This window comes from Rutilus rutilus (genome assembly GCF_951802725.1).
Source record: "Rutilus rutilus genome assembly, chromosome: 13".
NCBI lineage: Eukaryota > Metazoa > Chordata > Actinopteri > Cypriniformes > Leuciscidae > Rutilus > Rutilus rutilus.
In genome coordinates this window covers 7004787-7020546 of record NC_140218.1, presented here as the reverse complement: position 1 = coordinate 7020546, position 15760 = coordinate 7004787, and the positions used below count along the sequence as shown (strand labels likewise).

Below are 15760 nucleotides of genomic sequence, written 5' to 3'. Positions count from 1 at the left end.
AAATTCAAATACACTCAAAACGTCTCTAATACGCTTTAAATGTGTGTCACCGAGTGCTTAAAATGTCACTCAAAGTCACTGAAGTAAAACTTACTTCCCTGTTTTCATAGCACTTGTGAACTAAATGTCACGGTTTGTAGTTTCTACGGTTTGTCAAAATCACTTTTTAGTTTATCTGAAGCTAATTAGCTTTAGCACACTAGCAGTTTATGCTAACATATGCACTAATAATAATAACAACATGGGTGTGGTTTATTTCTGCTTACACACAATTAAGTGCTTAATCATATTTAAATGAACGATTACTTATTTAATCTCTAAAGGTATGAACTGAGTATCTAAACCATAATCATTCAAGTTTCGTCAGATATGATCGGTTGTCGTCTTGATTTTGCTTAATTTCCCATGAAGTTTTAATATGAAGGGTTTATTAAATATTCATTTTTTTTAAAGATATTGTACAGGTTCGTAAATTCCTGCATGACACAAATTATTTAATAATCATTACTACCTGATCAGGTGCCTCACTATAATTTCTAATTTCTTTATTCTTATTAAATGCAAACATACATTTTCAACATATATTCATTCATATACGAAGTTATTATGTAGTTTTAGATGTTTTATTTAACCTATTTAGGATATTGATTATTTGGTAGATGAACTTAAGGATATGTCGAGACTATTGTATATTAATCTTATTCATATTGAATTATTAATGGTGTTAATGCATAAAATTATATAATGGACTCCATGACACAGTTGAGATAAAGTATGCTGAATCATCACTCATGAAGTTTGCTGAATGAATGAATTCAGTGCTTTGTGTTTTGATAAACCTGTTATTCCAGGTTATGAAAGCTGAATGATGAAGTGTAATAAACGTAATGACTTTTCTTAGTATCTGACAGGTGTGTGTATGTGTGTGTGTGTTTGATTGACAGGTGTTGCACTGCCAGGGTTTACACACAAAAGTGCGTGCGGCCTGTGTGAATTATCTGAAGCAGAACAGATCTAACTATGAGCTGGTGAGACTAAAAAATACATTTTATATTCATATATTTACATCCCATTGTAAACAGATCAGAAGTGTCAGCTGACCTCTGACCTGTTGTATTAAACTTGTCTTTGTTCTTTCTCAATGTGTGTGGTAGTTTATCGAAGGCGACTTTGAGACATACCTGGAGAATTTACGGGATCCTCAGGTAACAACAAAACTGTGTACATCCAGGCCGACGCTCTTATCAAAAGTGCTTTAGTTTCTTATAACAAACATTGGACTTAGTTGTGATTTCACAGACTCTCTTAATGTTAAAATGTAGACATTTCTAACACTCTTTCTCTTTATTCCTCCATCTGTTTAGAGCTGGGTTGGACAGGTGGAGATCACCGTTTTGGCTGAGCTCTATAAGTGAGAATATTACATTTCCTTATGTCTTTTAACTGCACATTTTGAGGCATGAACTGTGATGATGTCTTGTTCACTGACAGTGAATTATGTCTCATTTGCTCAAAATGGGATTTATAAAATGTCTCATTTGACAATGATTCGGTTTTCTTGTTGCTAGTATAAATGATGATCTTGTAGGGAAAAGTGTTTCCTGTAAACTGTACATCGCAGCAGTGCAAAATGCATCATATGATGAACAAGATTATCAGTGCATGAATTCAAGGAATGCAAGCGATCTCTGATCTAGTTTTCCATGTATCATTTTTTAAAAATGACATTCCTGCATGTGGGCCAAGACAAATCATATAAAACTATGAAATAGGTCAGTAACATGAATTTCTCTTTAAGTGCCCCTATTATGCTATTTTAAAGGATTTTGTTTTGGAGTCTCCTATAACAGGTTTACATGCATCTAAGGTTAAAAAAAAACAACTTTAATTTTCTTAAAATATATGTACACTGCAGCATCAGCTCTTTTCTCACCGTGTCTGAAACCTTTTTATAAAAGTTTCAGTTTCTCTAAACCCTACCTTTCTGTGAGCATACTCTGCTCTGATTGGTCCAATGGCTCAGTCTGTTGTGATTGGTCTACTCTGCTCTGATTGGTCAGATGGCTCATTCTGTTGTGATTGGTCTACTCCGCTCTGATTGGTCAGATGGCTCAGTCTGTTGTGATTGGTCTACTCCGCTCTGATTGGTCCGATGGCTCAGTCTGTTGTGATTGGTCTACTCCGCTCTGATTGGTCCGATGGCTCAGTCTGTTGTGATTGGTCAGATGGCTCAGTCTGTTGTGATTGGTCTACTCCGCTCTGATTGGTCAGATGGCTCATTCTGTTGTGATTTGTCTACTGCTTACAGAGTCAGAAACCAAAGACCCACAGTGATGCGAACAGTGAACAATGCCATACGTTTTTCCGTATGAATTTCAGCGCAAGTCCTTGGGCCCTATCTGACACCCGGCGCAATGCAGCGCCAAGTGCGACACAAGTGTTTTTGCTAGTTTCAGCCCGACACAGTTCTCATTTTCACGTCCTGTGCCACGTTGTTTAAATAGCAAATGCGTTTGCGCCCATCTGTGTGCCCATGGGCTGCTGGTCTGAAAACGAGGTGTGTTCTGGCGCATTGTTGGCGCGTTGCTATTTTGAGGCAACAGAAATAGACCAACTGAAACCTGGTCTAAAAGTCAATGGCAAATTTTTTTTGTTGTTATTTAATGAGCGCGTTAGTAATGTGCGCCTATAGGGACGCACAGCAGCACACAAACATGCCAAATATTTAAAATAAAAGGATTACAGTATAAAAGATTATTATTGTGTACATAAAGATTTGGGGGAATCCGGCTTGTCCCGTAGATGATCTGCTTGTGCTTTAACCACAAGCACGAGCACGAGCAGATCCGTTTGCGCTCTGGAGATGGCTTCGGTCTTTCTACTATCAAATTCCGTCATGTAAATAGCGAATCCGCCATGGCGCGAGCGCAATTGGTATTTAAAGGGAATGGGAGATGAGACTCTGATTGGTTTAACGTACGTAAATCCCAAAACACGCCCATTGCTCATTAAGAGAATAGGGACAACCCTTTAAGACCATGCGCCGGGAGCGCCGACCATTTTTCCCGTCGTTAAACTAGCAAAAGTGGATTCGGACAAATTTGTTACAAACCTACATGGGTTCGAACAGGAAGTGAGAACAACTCGTTTCAGCAGTTCAGAGTCGATTCTTTCTCTGTTTATCTGCACTTTGAGCTTTGAAACTTTGCAGAACTTTTGCATTCACAAACAAGCTTTCTTACACACTGCATGAAAAGGAAATATCAGAAAAAGCAAAATAAGGGCACTTTAACTTCAGTGTCCATTGGTATCCACCGCTTTGCTGCTCATTTGCATAAAGTTAATCAGTTCTCAACTTGGTTGCATTGCTCGAGAACCTCACATTGCATTGAAATCATTGAAATCAAATGACTTCTGTTCACAAAATATTGCTGTCAGGGTGAACACTGCTTTAGTGTCACAACAATAGCGGCTTTACTTTTAATATCAAAAGATTAAAGTGGTCTAAACTTAACAAAGTCTAAACTGTTCGTTTACTATCTCTGATGGTGTAATGTTTATTTCTTCCAGGCATGATTTCATCATTTTCCAGGTGCCTGATCAACCACCCGTGAACATCACAGAGAACGGCTTCCCTGATAAGGTGCAGACTTGCATTCATGCAAGATTATTATGTTTTTATTATGGCCGTAACACTGAAATAAATCTCTCTCTCTCTCTCTCTTTCTCTGTCAGGTGCGACTGTGCTTCCTCAATGGAAACCATTATGACAGTGTTTACCCACAATCTTTTGAGAAAAGTGCTGCTGTTTGTCAGTGTGAGTGCTTCTTCTTTATTCAGTGAATTAATGGTGCGATATGCTTTCAGTGTCAGAACCGAACCGTTTCTCCCTCTCTAGCGATCCTGTACGAGCTGCTGTATGATCGAGTGTGTGGCGTCGAGCGCGGCGTTTTAGGGTCGTGTATGAAAGGAGGAAGAGGACGAGAGAAACTCGACTCAGAAGAATGCAAGAGCAGTGAGGAGTCTGACCTGGAGGAAGACGAGTTCTGGTTCGTATTCGCATGTTTGCATGACACTTTTTCTGTCGCAGCATCTTGTGGACAATGTGATTATAGTTTTTGCAAGTTGTTAAAGAGCGGACGATGCCATATTGGGCTGGTTTCTTATCTTAATCTATAGGCTTATAATATATCATTAGATACGTTTCCATCCACCTAAATTTCTTTTTTGTGTGTAGTTTATTTTTATTTTTTATTTAAGAAAAGCATCTCAAGCACAGGACAAGCATCAGATTGTTACAGAATGAAATGGAGAAAATAAAATAAACAAGCATAATAAATGCTCGCATACAAATGAACATATAATCACAGTAATATATGCCTATACATGTAAACAACTAAATTAACCAGAAAATAATAAAATTACGTTTTATCCTTAAAATAAAAAAATTAAAAATGGCCTCCAAGATTTTAAGAAAAGATCGGGTTTCATTTCAAACTCCAAATTTAATCTTTTCAAGTTTGAGGGCAAAAAGTAGGTCAAAAACCCACTGATGGAAGGTTGGAGGAGATGGCAGCTTCCAATGAATTAGTTAGTATAAGTCGTCTAGCCAACAGTGTGCAAAGTGCAATATTATCCATCTCTAAACCTGTGAGTTTAACCTTTTCCGTAAGAACCCCAAATATAGCTATCAATGGGTTGGGGTCTATTACTGTGGTTAACATATCTGAGAAACAACTAAAAATTCTCATCCACCTATTTTTTTTTTTTTTATGTGAATTTGGTGATACCGCAAAAAAAACACTGAATGGAAACGCCATGATGTATATAAATTCTTTCAATGTGCATAAAAAAACGAATGCGAAGTGGATAATTTTTTTATCCGATGTGCATAAACTACGATGGAAACACATTTACCAAATAATTCCCTCGATGCGCAACAAAAACTGACGTGACTTTCCCTCAACAGAGGCTGTGATTGGATAACTGGAGTAACCAGCGGACCAATCAAATCACAGCATCTCAAATGTTATTCTGGTGGCTCTGAAACACCTGAGTCAAAGTCTGTCATCAGAATGATTTGGTGTCTCACACGATTGCGTTCACAAACAACAGCATCCGAACGTTTTCTGCATTTCCTCATTTATGATGGAGGTTAAAAGAGCCACTGTTTCCTCCTCGATCGCAGCAACTTCCATTTTTATTACAGATATTTTGCGCCAATTTCCCAGAAAGTGATGATTTTGTTCCCTTGAACACATGGGATGGAAACGGTGCTTTATTTGCAAATGTTTTATGCAATATTCCAATTTTGCACATTAGTTAAATTCACAGCTTTGGATGGAAACACAGCTTTTGTTTTATGATCCAGTCATTTCCAATGATGAAATCAAGTCCTGCCCTACATTATGATCTGCTTCACTTGGAAATATGTATCAACAGAGGTTAAATACATTGCAAATACAATTTCATAACTAGGTTTATTAAACATGTTGGTGTGTGTGTGTGTGTGTATTTGGTCTTGTTAGGTCCAGTGAAAGCGGAGAAAAGACGACCAATGTGATGAACGTCAGACCGCCGCCGAGGGTGATTTCTCCTCTCTTGAAGATTGAAATTTCAGTGTTTTTGATGACACTCTGACTTTGTAGGATGAAATATTGTGGTAACAACTCGAGTCTTGTGTGCTTCAGGGTCGTGGGAGGGGCCAGTCTCGAGGAAGGGGGCGTGGCCTTCTGTCCGCTAAGGCACAAAAGTCCCTAAACCCCGCCCTCTACAGGAACGTGGAGTATGACGTGTGGCTCCGCTCTAAACGAAGTACTTTATCTTTTTTGTTACTGTTTTGAAATTTAGATAGTATCTTGATTGAATGATTTATATTAATATTTTTAATCACTATGTGCGTTGTTTAGTTCAACAGCAGCGAGATTTCTGCATTGCCGCAGGAATGCAATACGCTATCGGAGACAAGTGCAAGGTTAGCAGTGCGTATGTTGACATTTTAAGCATTTGCATTTGATTAATACAGGTTCACACCATTTAAAGGTTTGGAGTGGGGATCAAACTACTGATCAAAAGTACAGTGAAAATTGTGAAATATTATTACAATTTAAAATAACTGTTTTCTATGTGAATATATAGTCAAATGTAATTTATTCCTGTGATCAAAGCTGAATTTTCAGCATCATTACTCCAGTCTTCAGTGTCACATGATCCTTCAGAAATCAGTATAATATGATGATTTGATGCTCAAGAAACATTTATGATTATTATTAATGTTAAAAACATTGATATTTTTGTGGAAACCGTGATACATTTTCTTTTTCATGATTCTTTGATGAATAGAAAGTTCAAAAGAACAGCATTTATTTGAAATAGAAACTTTTGTAACATTATAAATGTCTTTACTGTCACTTTTGATCAATTTAATGGATCCTTGCTGAATAAAAGTATTAATTTCTTTAAAAAACAAACAAACAAAACATCTTATTGACCCCAAAGTTTTGAACAGTAGTCTATGATGTATATGCTGTTATTATAATTTTTTTTATCATTTATTATATATTTCCCTGCTTTTGTTTTTATTCATTTAATACTGTTATGTTGTTTTAATATATATTTTTGTGCGTTTTAATTGTTATTTGTATTGTTTTAACTTAGTCACTGCATATTTTTAGCTTAAAACACCTTGTGAAGCATTTTACGTATGAAATACATATCTACACATCAAATGTGTTATTATCTTCAGAGCAGTCTTGATTTAGTGTCCTCTGTCTTCCTCAGGTGCAGCTGAGTGGCAGTAATCGCTTCTATAACGCTTACGTTCAGGAAGTCAGTCCTGACAATGGGCCAGTCACTGTGTTTATTGAGGAACTCAACAGACCGTACGTGTTTTATATTTATCGCTATACATGTGTGAAGGTGTTTTCAGGGACAACCAGTGCAGTATACAACCAGAGCACACTATTTAAAATTAAAAAAAATATGCAATAGGCAGTATATATTATAGCAGTATGTACTTTACAAAGTGCAGTAGTATTCAGTTCCATACATCGCCAAAGTCTTGAGTCTGATTTAGTTTGTAATGTGCTGTGAATTTAAACGGCCTTATCCAGAGCAGGGAGATTATATATATGTTATATTATGTGTATATATATATATGTATATGTGTATATATGTATACGTGTGTGTATGTGTATATCTGTCTGTGTATATGTTTTTTATATATATATATATATATATATATATATATATATATATATATATATATAGATTGCTCTTTGTATCGTTATAAAAATATTTTTGAATTAGTAAAATTATTATTTATTTATTTTATTTGCATTGATCAACAGGCAATACCATGGGAAATCCTTGATAAAAATATTTTGTTGCTTTTATTATATTTCTATATGAATGAAAACATATTTAAGACAAAAATAGTTTTACTTAACATGTATATTCTCAGCCCTAAAATACCAAATGAAAATTGTATACTATAAACAATATACAATGTTCATCTTTTAATCACCCCATATTTTGATTACCTTGTGTGTGTGTGTGTGTGTTTAGACAAACTGTGCCGTTGTTGAGTTTGCGTCTTCCATCTGAAGAGCCTCAGTCATGGCAGACGGTGTCAGACAAGAGCAAAAGACACAGCGTACCGAACAACGGCGCGCAGACGCCCTCCGGTACGATCTCTCCAGATCAAAAACACACTTGAATGGCATCAACTCACACACACTCACTGTCTGGGTTTCTCAATGCAGAATGGGAGAGCAGAGGAGGTCGGAGGTCAAACAAAGCCCCGATTCAGTCAGCGTCCAGTGGCCGAGTTCATAAGCAACACTCCTGGCCCCCGCAAACCTTCCCGGACGAGCCGGCGGGTGGACGCAACAAGTTCAGGTGCCTGTAGTTAAAAATATCACATATTTTTAAAAACGTTTAGTTAAAAATGTTTATTTTTAACACCTGCATTTTGTGTCTCATTTTCAGTGTTGGGGAAAGTTACTTTTAAAAGTAATGCATTAAAATATTGCATTACTCCCAAAAAAAGTAACTAATTGCGTTACTTAGTTACTTTTTATGAAAAGTAATCCGTTACATTACTTTTGCGTTACTTTTTCTTAGCTGGGCTGGGCTTGTTTGTTAACCCTAACCCTAACAACAAAAAAAGTTATATTTTTAATAATAATAATAATTTGTTACATAATGTAACAAATTATTATTATTAAAAATAAAAACTTTTTTGTTGTTATTAAAAAACAAAGAACAAAAGGATACAGGAGAAGGATGTTCAACACTCTTATTTCTAAATCTAATCTAAAGTAATTTTTGCTTATTTGTATGGTTTAATTAGATCATTGAAGGTCAGCAGCAAAAAGTACATTTGTGTAATGATACCCCCAGCACTGCTCATTTAGTGCAGAAAGAGGCTTCTAAAGACACTTGATTTGTGTAAACTTTGAAATTCTTGCTGGTCTGTGTTTGCAGACGATCCGATCAGCGCAGCAGTCCTGTGTGTGTTCTTCCAGAGGAGGAAGAGGAGAGCGTCGTGTTGGAGCTTCTTCACAAAGACGAGCACAACTTTCCCTCGCTCGGAACAAGCCCTCAAACGGTGCAGCTCTTGCAAACACATTTACCTTCTATAGTGTGAAACATGATATTCAGGTAGAAATAATGTTTGGCGGGACATGGACATTTTGATTTAAAAGAATAATAACAACACACATTTTAATTAAAAAAAATAAGAAATGACGGAATCAATTATGCAAACTTCATCAAATATGAGACAATCTAAATTAAGATTAAAGAAGCTCTTATAGGGCCTTTATTCAGCTCAAGTCAGTTCAGTGCTTTAGTACTCCAGTACAGTACTTGTGTAAAGTACTTCACCTAATGACAAGGATACAAATGCATATATTTGTGCTATAATAGTTTCCTCTGAATTTAGGCCACTGCTGGTGAGGTCGTGAAGAAAGGAGGGGAAAGGAGAGGCTCTCGGAAGAAGGAACAGAAGGAGTGTGTTTCAGAGACAGGTGAAGCTCCGCCCCCTTTATATCCAGGTTTTACAAAATTGCCAGGCTGAAGAAATTCTAGGCCTCTAAATTATACATGTTCTAAATATACATTATAAAGAAGCAAGTAAAATATTAATATATATATATATATATATATATATATATATAACAACAAATATTTGCTTCTTTATAATGTACATTTATACATAAGCTTAAACATACAACGCAATGGACAGTCACTTTTAAAGGGTCATGAAACCCCCCTCTTTCAGCTCAAGTCTAGCTCACAATCTTTTAAAAAAAAGGGGAGAGGGGAGAGGGGGGAACTGTCATCGCCAGTGGCCCATGCATATCGACTGTCACTAAAAATCAGTGGTAAAACGTGAAGAGATGCTTTTTTTTTTGTAAACTTTTTTTTTTTATAGCTGACATAGTTAAACACCTTATGTTTAATAAAAAGTTGACACCTTATGTTTGTCCTTTCGAAAGTAACTGAATGCCCTGCTACATATATTAGCCTACACAGTAATCATAATTCTATTTAAAACATATAAATGTACATGCATATGTATAATTATGTCATTATAAAATATATATTTGTTTATATACACACTATAAATGCATATAATACGCCAAAAAAAAAAAACGTTCCGTACATAGCCTAGATCTACGCACCCCCTAAACCCACATAATAAAAGATGGACAGTGACATAGACATTTGCACAAATTAAGCATACGTTCCATATACTTGAGGTATTATCGAAATATCTACATTTTAATAACGAGTGATTATTTAACAAAAGGCAAAAACGGTCAGGGTTACATTTTAGACACACACACACACACACACACACACACACACACACACACACACACACACCTCTGAAGCGATAGAAAAGTCCTCAGGACCGTATCACTCGCAAGACGAAACCTGCATTGGTGTGCAAGGTCGAAGTCCACCATTCTCCCGTTGAATGGTTGCTGCTACACACACATAGTTTAGATGTGTCCGTGGTTGATGGCCAACCAACCGCCCACAGTCAGAGTCTAGCCCGGGCAGCATCGCGGGGAAAGGTGCACTGGAACTTTTGCACCACGAAAACAAACGCGCGTCCCATCATTTACTCTCTCATCTACTACGCGATATCACAGTTTGACATGTCTGTCATTGGAAAGTTCCACGTGGTGTAATGAATAATTAAGAGCAAGTGTCTTCTCATTGGTTAAGAAAACTCAGTCATGAATAATTATGAGACACCGATGAGTCATCAAAGTACTATAGTGCTCTGCCACGTCACACCCTGTGACGTGCACACGATGAAGATTTTAAACCCGGAAGATGAAAATAGCGGAAAAAAAACTAAAATTGTACCATTTTCCCCCTACTTTTAAATCTAACAGATGCTAACATGGTGTTCAACACACATACCTCTGTTAAAATCTCAGAAAATTTGGTTTAGGGTTTCATGACCCTTTAAAAAATATTGCATTGCCTTGATATTGCTAATGCTAACATGGCTGTTCATATTTTTATTTATAAATGGAATTATTATCCTGAAGTTTATTTTGGTTTTCGGCTTTCAGAAACATCCCAGAGACCTGTACAGAGACAGAAGAGCGCCACTGATGAAAAACCCGGGGTGAGTTGCATTGAGTCATTTACGTGGATAACAGCTGATCCAGGACTATTTATTATGGCTTTGTTTAAACTGTTGACAGGTGCTCCCAATTTGCACACTTAATTGCATACCAATTTGCATTACTCTGTTCTGTTTTGTAGAATAAATTATGGGGGGCATCAAGCTCTGATGCGGAATGACAAAATAACCATATAAAATTCATACACTACAAAGCTGAGTATATAATATAAGTGCATAGTGTGTAGTGCGTCATTTGGTACTCAACTTATGTCTTTTTTAACCAAGAGATAACCAACTATACTAGAAAGTGTTGTAATCACCATATCCAGGTGTATGGCAACAAAACAAGCAAGATATCCTGTCCCTTCCGTGTTAATCTAAATTATTTGTCCTTACAAGTTGCTGGTTTATATTGTGTTCTAGATAAGGGTTTCTGAGGAACCAGTGCAGAGATCTTCTCCAACAATAAAAGAGAAATTACAAGAGAAACCCATGCCTGTCTCCCCATCTCCACATCCTGCTGTTACCTTCTCTGGCCCCAAAACAGTCCCATCTTCATCTCGGACTTCATCTGCTACTGCCCCTGGTCTTGATAAATCCTCTCTTGAGGCAAAGACCCCTGTTCAGCCAAAGAATAGCCATGCTCGAACCCCTTACAACAGTCAGTTGGTGTCCACTTTAGCCCCTTCACAGCCCATATCAGTGGCAGCAGTCTCAGTTCCCACCCTTACATCTCCCACTGCCCCAGTGCTCCCCACATCTGAGCATATTTCCCACCCCAGTCAAGCACCATCTCAGATTAACTTGGTTGCATCTCCGATGATCACCCCTGTCCAAGTACCTGCTGCTATCCCAACTCAAACAACTCTGGCATCTTGTGGCTCAATCCCAGATGCCCCTGTTGAATCCACCCCGTCCATTCAGACCACTTTTAATTCCAATCCACCCCTCTTACCTGCCTCTGCGATACCTGTTTCTGGCCAAGCTCCGGCAGCTGCCCGTATACTAGATGCCCCAGAACCGCCTTCTACCACCCTTCCCATTGATGGAAGAAGTGGTCCACCAATTGCCCAAAAGACTGTAGATCCTCATACCACTATGACACCAGTCCCTCTTTCCCAAGCTTCTCTCCCCTCAATATCCCCTCCCTCTGGTCCTGCCCATGCTCCACTTCCAGACTTACCTCAGTCCTCATGCAATGCATCAGATCCACAACCCTGTGAAACATCGGCCATACCTTCCTCTGGTAAGTTTTGTCTGATTAAGACTTAAGGTCCTTGCACACTGAGTCCGAAATTTCCATAGACTGTACAAAAATATGGACGTAGTGTCCGTGACGTCACCTGTAGGTTTCTAAAGAGCAATTTTGAAGCCCAAAGCGGGCGGAGCCGGCCGTCGCCACCTTGGTGTTGTGATAAACTGAAAATGGGCAAAGAGGCAGATTAGCTGAGGTGACGTGACGCTAACAGACAGCAGACAAATGGCTAGTAGTGACAGCAGCGGCAATCCACCTGTCACTCAAGTGGCCACGCCCTTAATTATGCAGAACTTTAAGGCGTAATATAATTTAACCAGATGAGTTAAAAAAAAAATTCACCTCCCTCACAGTTTTCATGAAGGGCAAAATTAGCTATATGGACCAAAACCCCTTTTTTACACCAGGCTGTAAACATATTTTTTCTCTCTTTTGGAGCCTGTCTCTAGTGGCCAGTTGATGAATTGCAGTTCAAGTCACTTCCGTTTTGGATTCAAGAGAAAGACCTGAAAGGTTGCTGCTTGTTTTTTTTTTTTGTATTCGTCATCCTAAAAATTCGTCAAGCACAGAAACCTAGTGTCCGATGCGTATTAATACGTTGCGAAAAAACCCCGCAAAATAATACAAAAGGGAGTCTTCAAGCAGTGAGGATGATTTTGTTGTCCTCTCTATTTTCTTAAAAAGAGAAAAAGAAAGAGGAAATGTTGGGTCCATCCAGTCCTGAGATTGTGTAGAGAGGAAGGAGAGTTCGCTGCAGTGATTCAACATTTACTTCAGGATGTCATTGGCTTACTTTGTTAGCGATACTGGAGCCACATATTAAAAAGAAGAAAAATTATTTCCGTAAACCAATTGATCTTGAACAATTCTGGATTTTGGCGTTCGCTTGTACGGTGGCTCTGAATTGTCAAATTACCTTTTAAAATACTTGCTACGGATGCAAAAAACGCACAAAATTGAACCCGGTCCGAAATTGTTTATGACGGACGAAAGATTTGGAGGCCGTGTGTAAACATGATTGACACAATGTGAGGTTGTATTTATTTTTTTTACGTGTGAACATTTTGAATTCCGTGTGCAAGGACCTTTAGCCATGACATTACTTGAAATACATCAAGTAAATCTGGTTACAAATGTTGACTTCCTAGTCAAATCAACCAAGTTCTCACAGAGCATCTCTTGTCCGCCAGGTGTAGCCCCTGCTCCTGACCCCCCATCCCAACCCCAACAAATCCCCTATCCTCATCTCCAATGGTCTCAGCTCCTCCAGGACCCAGTTTATCCAGGATTCCCCCTGAATGAGAAAGGAGAGCTGGAACCACTGCCTCCCTTTTCCCAAAAAGGAGAAGACCTTCCACAAGGTAATGAAAACCCCAGAGATCTGACATATACCTGTAAAAGCCATTGAATTGACTATAATATCCTCTCAGTTGCTCATTATTCAAGGCTAAATGGCAATTTTTAATCTTAGAAATTAGATTTTTAATCTTAGAAATGCTTTCTGTACTATTTCAGATATCAGTGTCCTCAAGTTCTTCTTCAACCTCGGTGTCAAGGTACACTTCTTCTTTGCATTTGTTGCTTCTTTAATGGCTTCATTAATGGCTATCACTATTTATGGAATTACATAGAAGTGTATTAACATACTCCCAATGTCCTCAGGCATACTCTCAGCCGATGTTTCCTCCCATCATTTATCTGGGTCCACTTAACCAAGCCTATCAGATGCACCTCAGAGGGCCTCCTCCTCCTTCCTCTGACTCTCCCGCAAATCCCACAATGACTTCATGGCAACCAGAAAACCCTTCTCCTCCTCAGAATTTGAGCTCAATCCCTGACTCATTGGAGACCCATGCTCCCGTTGCACCGGAACCAGTTGGTAGTGGTCCTGTTGGTCCCATAGAGGTGGGAGGGTACAGTGATCATCCTCAATCCCTTCCGATGCAAGTCCCACCAAGAATACCAATGCCCTGGTCAACTTCTTCTGGCCAAAGTGCCTATGCTGGGAATTACCCAGCTTCCCCTCAAATGCAGTTTTCAGCACAACACTGTCCACCTCATGGGAATCAGATGTATTCGCCTTCGTCTGTTGGGTACCATCATATCCCACCTCCACCGATGCCTCATGAAGCCTTAAACCATGTTCCTCATGGTCGGATGGATGTCTTGCCATTTGTTCATCCCACATTGGATAGAGGTCAAGAAAATGGCCAGAGACCTATGAATATGAACCCCCAGTATGGGTCCATGCATAAGATCACTGGCTTTCCAGGAACCCAACCTCAGTTGAGTGGTGGTGATTACAAGCCGGTCGATATTCCCGTTTCAATGGCCACAATGCAACCTCAACACTATCCCGGAGCTTGTCCTGTTGTACAACCTTTCCAGCTCAGCCAAATGCAAGCAGACATGACGGGATTGACCTCTCTAGCCAATGGGAACATAGGAAGACTTGGGGGAGTCTACGCAAAGAACCTCCACGCTGGACAATTTGCTGAAGATCCTTCCCGCCTCGTCCACGCGTATTCTCCCGATGACAGTTGGTCAGTTGAAGAGATGGAGATTCCCAATGTGGACCTCAGAACCGGCCAGTCCTTCTATAGCCAGTCCTATAGAGGTGGAGGAAGACGTGGCCAAGATGATAGAGGTGGATATCGAGGTCGGAGTCACCGGGCCCGGAAAGATTACTCCAGTCGAGGTAGACTGGATGACCAGTCGTCCTATAGACATTATGGGAGACGAGGCCCAGGGCCAAGGGTCGGGATGCAGATGCCATATCAGTGATGCTTAAATGCTGGATATACACTTGTTTTTGGTTTACAATGATGTCAGATACACAAAATCTGTTTGTATTTTTGGGTGGCTTTTGGTACATTAATGATTAGTAATATATCCAATGTTTTTAACTGTTTTCTGTCTTTCTCCCCACGCACATTCTTGTTTAAAAGTAAAGCAACTCGGTTTCATGTTTTGATTTCACAAAAGCCTAGTGGAAATGTTTGTTTGCATAGATGTTGTAATAAAATCTAATAAATAATCTAGTAATTTTTTTTTTTTTTTTGGATTTCTTGTTGAGCTGAATGCACTTCCCCTACATGCACACTAAAAGGGAAAAAAACATAGATCATACCATTATATTGGTTTGAATGTATAAATGTTTCAGATCTGTGTGAATTTGATTATTATAGTTTTCCTTTCCAATATTTTTTAATTTAAAGTTATATGTCAAGAATGTTCTACATCTTTTAGCATGTTTTTTTGACTGTCTTAAAAATTAGATTTTTCCTGAAAAGCTTGTAAAAGATTAAACTTGTGCTGCAAAGCTTATAATGGTGTAGCATCTCACCTGACACAGCAAAGTGCCTTTTTGTCATGTTTTACTTGTGTATTTTTGGGGGGATTTCAATATAATTGGTTTCCTTTGACCACGTCTTTATCGTGCACTTTCAACCTCTTCCAGATGAACGTTGATGCCTCTAAACAAATAAAATTTCTGATCCAAAGATGTTGTTTTAACACCAAATAAACGCCTAACAAGATCTTTCTCGGTTGTCGTCTTTCCATTTATCAGTTGCAATTCCCTCTAAGGAATTTATTTTTTCATATATTTGACCAGATGTAATTATATTCCTGTCTTGTTTTCATGTCAGTTTTAGTGTGTTCTCTTAGTAAGGTCTATTGAAGGAAATTCAAAAGATTCTCTTTTGTAATCTTTACATCAAGTTTTTTAGTTGCAACTTGACACTTTTTGCCATTGATGTCCCAATAAACCTGAATTCACCCTATGTGGTTTTGACACCAAATAAACAATTAAATTGTCAAATTCAAAGAACTTTTTTGTTGTTGTTGTT

The 15760-nt window shown here is 38.4% G+C and overlaps 1 protein-coding gene across 1 annotated transcript in view; it reads left to right on the top strand.

Annotated features, from left to right (window-relative positions):
- The window catches only part of otud4 (OTU deubiquitinase 4), a gene marked incomplete at its 5' end in the record, with an annotated part of 15963 nt that extends 233 nt beyond the window's left edge, over nt 1-15730 (top strand). The window contains 19 exons of the mRNA XM_084428586.1: nt 945-1028; nt 1155-1205; nt 1365-1411; nt 3571-3643; nt 3736-3817; nt 3899-4049; nt 5529-5586; nt 5691-5814; nt 5910-5974; nt 6781-6881; nt 7567-7685; nt 7764-7899; nt 8488-8611; nt 8948-9032; nt 10599-10654; nt 11078-11900; nt 13100-13270; nt 13425-13465; nt 13572-15730. Coding sequence (XP_084284712.1) covers nt 945-1028; nt 1155-1205; nt 1365-1411; nt 3571-3643; nt 3736-3817; nt 3899-4049; nt 5529-5586; nt 5691-5814; nt 5910-5974; nt 6781-6881; nt 7567-7685; nt 7764-7899; nt 8488-8611; nt 8948-9032; nt 10599-10654; nt 11078-11900; nt 13100-13270; nt 13425-13465; nt 13572-14693 — 3513 coding nt within the window. The 3' untranslated portion in view covers nt 14694-15730. The remainder of the gene's footprint in view (nt 1-944; nt 1029-1154; nt 1206-1364; nt 1412-3570; nt 3644-3735; nt 3818-3898; nt 4050-5528; nt 5587-5690; nt 5815-5909; nt 5975-6780; nt 6882-7566; nt 7686-7763; nt 7900-8487; nt 8612-8947; nt 9033-10598; nt 10655-11077; nt 11901-13099; nt 13271-13424; nt 13466-13571) is intronic.
- Between the last annotated feature and the right edge of the window lie 30 nt (nt 15731-15760).